This window comes from Alosa pseudoharengus, unplaced genomic scaffold (genome assembly GCF_046254945.1).
Source record: "Alosa pseudoharengus isolate Yale_2024_CS ecotype anadromous, Long Island Sound unplaced genomic scaffold, YU_APseudo_1.1 YU_APseudo_1.1_scf_13, whole genome shotgun sequence".
NCBI classification, from domain to species: domain Eukaryota; kingdom Metazoa; phylum Chordata; class Actinopteri; order Clupeiformes; family Clupeidae; genus Alosa; species Alosa pseudoharengus.
Window position 1 is genome coordinate 19752158 of NW_027468598.1, and position 6810 is coordinate 19758967.

Here is a 6810-nt window from a genome sequence, read left to right on the forward strand (position 1 = left end):
TCCTTAGCTGCAGGACAGCAGGTAACTCCCGACTCGCTCGTTTCCAACATAAGCAAGCTACACATCAAAACTGCCTGTGCGCACTGAAACTGTATGTATTTGCATTAAACTTGTCAGGTTCTTGCTCTTTTTAAGTTGCTAAATAATGTCAGATCTATTATGTGTCACGGACCTCAGCCTGCAGCAGAATTTTCCATTCAAATTTATGAATTACACAAATACAAATGGCGTGTTCTTACTTACTCAATGCATTCTACATATTTAAGGTGGGTTAGCCAGTTATATAATAACATATTCTTACCTCTAGGAAGCAGGTCCCAGCTGAAGTGTTTTCCTTAATGGACACGTTGTAGAAATTTTTCTCGAAGACAGGCTCATTGTCATTTATATCCTGCAATACAATGTTAACCACTGCTGTGGAGGATAAGGGGGGCTTGCCACCGTCAGTGGCCACCACAGTCACTGTGGGCTTGGGGTCCACCTCGTAATCCAGTTGGGCCAGAGTTGTGATTATACCGGTAACGGTATCTATGCCAAACCACTCCTCGTGAGTTCCATGGTCCTGAAGTATACTGTAATGGATGTCCCCATTGGGTCCTTGGTCTTTGTCTCTGGCCGTGACCTGTACGACGAAGCTCCCTGGAAACACCACTTCTGGAATGACCTGTGTGTATACCTGCTGGTCAAAGAAAGGTGGGTTGTCGTTGACGTCAGTGACCTGGATGGTGAAGGAGGACTCAGCTCGCAAGGGCGGTGTTCCAGAGTCCGTCGCCATGACGCGGAGCTGGTACGAGTCCCTCTCCTCGCGGTCCAAGATCTGGTCCACACACATGAGGTAGATGATGCTGTCTTTAGTGGTCAGAGCAAATTTCCCTTCACCCCCCTCAAGGGAGACATTGACGTTGGCGTACTCCCCGTAGTCAGGGTCAGTCACGGAGATTCGGGCTACATACTGGCCGGGCTGGGCACCCTCAGAGATCCGTGGGGATCCATCTTCACTGAGGAAGATGATGGTCATGGTGGGCTGGTTGTCATTGTAGTCTCGGACATTGATGGTGACAAAGGCATTGGTAATCTCCGGTTGGGTGGCATTGTCTCGCGCCTGTACCACAAGTTCATGGACCCTTCTCATCTCATAGTCCAAGGCTTTGTTTAGAGTGATGATCCCCGAGCGGGAATCAATGACAAAGTATCGGTCTGGGTCACTCTGCCTCCGGTTGATCTCATACAGAACGAGCCCATTATCTCCTTCATCAGCATCAGAAGCAAACACCTGTACAATGTTATTCCCAGGCTGAAGGTTCTCAGAGATGGTGGCATGGTACCGGCTCTGGTTAAAAACAGGGGCGTTGTCGTTGATATCCTGCACAGTCACATCTAAGATCATCTGTCCAGTCTTCTTTGGAGATCCACTATCAAAAGCCTCCAACAAGAGAGTGTACGTAGACCGCTTTTCCCTGTCCAAGATGGTATTGACTACCAGGTCCAAGTAAAGCACGTGGTTGGACCCTCTTTTGGTCTCCAGGAGGAAAGCTTGTCCATCGTTACCATCCTTTATCAGGTATCCCTGTGTGGTCAACTGGTCCTTATCAGCATCGACAGCAGGCTCCAATGGAAATCTAGTACCTATTGCTGTTTGTTCAGGGATTTTGAACGTGGCTCTTTTCCTGGGGAATGTTGGCGCGTGGTCATTGATATCATTAACCACAATCGAGACTTCCACTGTAATTCCTGTCATTGTGACGGCAATAAAGTTATATCGGTCCCTGACCTCGCGATCCAACACTTTCGCCGTCTTAATGATGCCCGTATTCTCATCTATGTCCAGATCGCTGCCCACCCCTGTGCCCTCGTGATCGGAGATGAAGTAGAGGTACGCCGTGGTGCCGGGGGGCAACCCAGCACTGATGTCGCCGACGATGGTGCCCGCCGGCTGCTCTTCGTCCAGCTGCAGCTCCAGTGCGCCCATCACGGCGGAGCAGTGGACAGTGATAAGTTCCAGAGCCACGTAGAGCAGCAGCAGAGTCCTCCGGCTCCACGAGGATTCTCGATGTAGAATGTCCATTCTCGACGTCTCCGAACCCTTACGTGCTGTCTTCATTCTGGCTGCTTCGTCCTAAACCTGTAGAAACAAAGACACATTTAGAGTGCTTACAACAAGGTAGACGATAACAGACAGCAATAGTAACTTTTATTAGCGACATATGGCGCTGGCTCGAAGACAGGCTGTTTCTTTTGATTCAGCAATCAGATCAGAGAGAGGTATCTTCCATGATCAGCAGTTAGTTTATTATGCATTGATCACACATACCAACAAAGGCTCCCTAGTCATGACTTGAGTTTCTCGGCTGCATAGGTAAGCTTTTGTCAAATAAAAGGAGGAATGCATGAAAGGCTTTCCATATGTTCCACGGGCTGCGGTCCCAGCCAAACAGCGTACAATAGATCCGTCACACACACATCATTTTCATCCATTACTTTCACCTAATAAGTCAACACCTTGTTCCTCCACCATAACGGCGATCCCTCCCTCGGAAGCACAAAAATCCAAAACCACAAGCCTACCGCATTTGTCCAGGAAACAAAAAGAAGAAAAGAGAGGAAAAAATAACATAGTAGAGCGAGCAACTGACCAGAGGGGCCCTTTTGGCTCGACTTCCAATTCCAATTCAATTAAAGGGGAGACACATTGCTCTGCAGCCCGTTCTGCTATTCTGTGCTTGGCCTGTAACAGTACCCTTCGGTACCTGCATGGACGGACAGGGAGCCTGTGAAACGGAGACTGCTGGACTTGACAAAATGTTGAGACTTGAAGATGGGGGGGGGGGGGGGGTAAGTCCTAATGGACAGCCTGCCCTCATGTGAAAAGCCCCCCCCCCCACCTTTACAATATTGAGTGCTCCCACTGCACACATTTCTTTTGGGGTGTTAACTTGAGGAATGTCCTCTCCCTGGCAAAGACGTGCAGAGTGCAAAAACCCCAGGCTAAAGGAAGGTGAGAAAAAGTAGTAGAAGAAAAAAAACACAGAAAGGAAAACCTATGTGATGTAGCTCCCGAGGAGCTTTTTTTCAGGCACTTGTTTTGAAAGGCGTAAAACTCTCGCCCTGCTCAGGGAAAGTGGAAGTGAGGGCAGAGGCAGGTGGGTGTTTTTAAGAGAGTAAAACGCGGGCTTTGTCCATGTGATATATTCACGCTACACGTTAAAACGCCTCATGAAACTGCCCAGACGCCTGCCAGCTAGTCCCTGTAAATTACACCTCGAACAAATCACTTACCAGTGTCTTTGCCCTCTGCTTCCTCTCGACCACTGTAAACTCTTATGTCATTGAGCATTAGAGTTTTTTTCCCCTCCAAATGAGGCTAATAGAGCCTAAACATCTGACAGCTTGGATGTCTTAAAAAATATGAAAATCTCGTTATATAACTAACGATTTATGTCATGGTGCCGCTAAATAAATTGTCAATGGTATTCAGCAAGCATGAAACAGTAGCTAGAATATTAATGTATGCTTGTGATAATTTGAAAGGAAATGGGCAAAGTTTCAAGCTTGTTTCCAACATAAAGACCCATATCAAAATGAGGAGACGTTGAAAGAGCACATGTGATCAAAGGAACAACAATATCAGGGCACAGCTTTTTTATCATTCCCTAGCTATCACTGACCTAAATACAAAACTTCTGTGCCAAACACATACGTGTGACGAGCACAGCAACATCTTTTCACTTCCCGTAACACGGCTATTCTGTCACACTCTGTAAAAATCAATCATTTCCACAATTCAGCAGGATTCATCCCCCAACACACTAATAGCATGTCACAGTCAGTAAAGCCAAGTCTTCTGTGCAACTAATGCAGATGAGGGGGAAAAAACTGAAGCAACTTAACGAGACAACTGCATTGCTTTGGCACATTATCACACTAATCTGCCGAGGATCTGCGATTCAACAGGGACACAATGAAGACATGTGGGCTCCACGAAACTAGTCTGTCACCATCTGCGAGCGCAACACAAAACCACAAAATGTGTTGCAGGCAGGAATGAATTACTATATGCCCTCCTTCTCCTTAGAGAGAAAATCTTGTTCCAGATCACTGTTGATTCTTGCTGTACCTTCCGACAGCTTAAAGCCATGCAATTTCATTTGTCTTCTTCAAGATAATTAAAAGCAAACAATAATATAGTCCATCTTCATCAAACAACAATATATTATTAGATTGTTATTCCCTCCAATATTTCACAGGAGGCCCACAAGACTCCCCCCAGTGGTTCCGCTGGGTCTTACAGGGATGGCTGCAGTTTGTGGAACGTGGCATGAGATTCCTGCTTTCCATGCTCTATTCCACATTTCCTCATTCATGCAGAAATGGCTGCTCGATGCTAGCGGCAGAATAATTTTCTGATCAAGGCCCCAGAGTTTCACTTACTCAACATTCTTCTGGTGAGTGCAAGTTTTCAACTGTATGTGTTTGTGTGTGTTTGTGTGTGTGTGTGTGGGTGTGTGTCTGTGTCTGTGTCTGTGTCTGTGTCTGTGTCTGTGTCTGTGTCAGTGCCTGTGTGTCTGTGAGTGTGTGTGTGCATGTTTGTGGAGGTTTGTGTGTATTTGTGTGTCTGTGTGGGTCTGTGGGTCAGTGTGTGTGTGTGTGTGTGTGTGTGTGTGTGTGTGTGTGTGTGTGTGTGTCTCTCTCTCTCTCTCTCTAAGTCTGTTTAACTGTTCTCCAGTTTAATGGCTAGCTTCATCCATGGTGCTGATTGTGTGTATTTGTCTGTCCATCTGTCTCTCTGTCTGTTCATTTATGAGCTTCCTCCTCTGTCTGGATCATGTTGCTGCTGGTGTGCAAGTGACTGTCTGTCTGTCTGTCTGTCTGTGTGTGTGTCTGTCTGTGTACTCACTCATCAGTTGGCTGATTTGCTTGTGTGTGTGTGTGTGTGTGTGTGTGTGGGTGTGTGTGTGTGGGTGTGTGTGTGCATGGATATGCATGTGTGATGTGTGTATGTGTGTGTGTGTGTGTGTGTGTGTGTGTGTGTGTGTGTGTGTGTGTGTGTGTGTGTGTGTGTGTGTGTGTGTTTGCTTGTGTGTGTGCGTGTGTGTGTATTGGTCTGAGTAACGCACCAGACCAGGAGGGCTCCAAGCAGTCTGCCCTGTGCTCCTCTGGCGCGGGTGCATTGTAATTGGGGTCTACTAGAGGCCTGCCTCATACATATGGGATTCCAAAGCCCAGTTCAGTCTGTCAGAGTTGCAAACCCTTCAACTTTACACACACACACACATTCAGGGTACTGTGCACGCTCTCTCGTATACACACACACAGATGCACTCACACAGACACACACACACATACACACACACAAACACACACACACACACACTTATGTGCAGCTGTTCACTTCTGCATTAACATATACATGCAGGATTGCACACGGCGCATGCTCTGTGCTCCCAAAGATATATGCACACAGTATACATACTGTATAAGACCACACATGCACACAATCCTAATAGACACCCCTCTCACAAATTCTAACAGCATATGCTAATCCCTACTTAAGCAAAATGGCAAGTTTAGAAAGGACATTGTCATGTTCTCTAAGAAATTCACTGTCAAACTGAGCAATCTTCTCATAGAGTTCCAAATGAATGAAGTAATAGTGACTAATGAAATCTGTTTCCTCTTAATCGACAGTAAATTACTGAAACCTGACAAATCTGGGTCCCAGACCTATTCAGAGACATGTGTTTAAATAAAGTGGTTGTGTCCACTCTCTTCAGATACTGCACTCCAAGGCTGTTCTACACATTTGAAGAACAATTCTTTTGGCAAAATAAAGAAAACCTTCTCTATGTGAGCCCAGACATCTAGCATGTTGCTTGCCAACATGGGAGTTCTTCAGACAGGGAACGATTTTTTTTAACAGGCTGCATTTCAAGTTGTTTTCTCTTTTTCAAAAAGTAAAAAAGATACGTGACCAGATTTTCCAAGTAAGACATTTCAGCTAAAAAAAAACTCAAAGTCTAGACCTCAAAACTCATACCTCGATCTCCAGGGTTCGCCAGAGCAGGCTAATGCTAGTAACAGAGACCAGTGGGCATCGAGGGATTGCCCCATGCCCAGAGAGAAAGGACATTAAACCAGACATTGCAATAAGTCAAGACCCCCCGCCACCCCCCCCCCCCCCACCACCACCAACACCCCAACGCATTCCTTATTTTGCCTTTAATGCCCTGCTAAAACACATGGCTTTTTGAAAAAAGTATGCCAGGTCACAAAACCACAAGGATTCCAAAACTGCATGGAGTAGAAAGAGAGAAAGAAAGAGACGGTGAAAGAAAAGAGAAAGAAAGGGTGGAACAGAGAGAGTCAGAGAGAGAAACTGAAAGGGAGAGAGTGATCTTGAGAGAAAAGGAGAGCCTCTGTGATCAGTTGGGTTTTTATGATGCCACACCGTAATACTCAAAGAAGCACACTCGTATCTTTTCCAAGTCCCAGACTCCCTCTGTTTGGTTTTAAATCTTGTGGTGAGTATGTCACGGAGCTGAGGGAGAGGCAAATCGTTTAACCATTTAACTGTTCTCCACTGGACGCAGCCTGACCGTGATGACTCATGGCCATTCATCTTTCTTTTTTTCGTGGCTATGTTTTGTGGTGCATTCATACGGACGGCAAAAGGGTCACCAAGTTTGTTTTTTTGCCATGTATGTGATTTACATTTTACAACCCCAACTGCATGCCTGGCTTAACCCACTTTCCTCATAACCCAGTGAAAGAAAAAAAAACGAGACCAGGGCGTAACAAGATCCCATTCACTTG

At 46.0% G+C, this 6810-nt stretch overlaps 1 protein-coding gene across 1 annotated transcript in view; it reads right to left on the bottom strand.

Moving 5' to 3' along the window:
* The window catches only part of LOC143121803 (protocadherin-16-like), a 107644-nt gene that overhangs the window by 93806 nt on the left and 7028 nt on the right, over nt 1–6810 (bottom strand). The window contains exon 2 of the mRNA XM_076282411.1: nt 302–2122. Within this exon, the coding sequence (XP_076138526.1) occupies nt 302–2101 (1800 nt within the window). The 5' untranslated portion in view covers nt 2102–2122. The remainder of the gene's footprint in view (nt 1–301; nt 2123–6810) is intronic.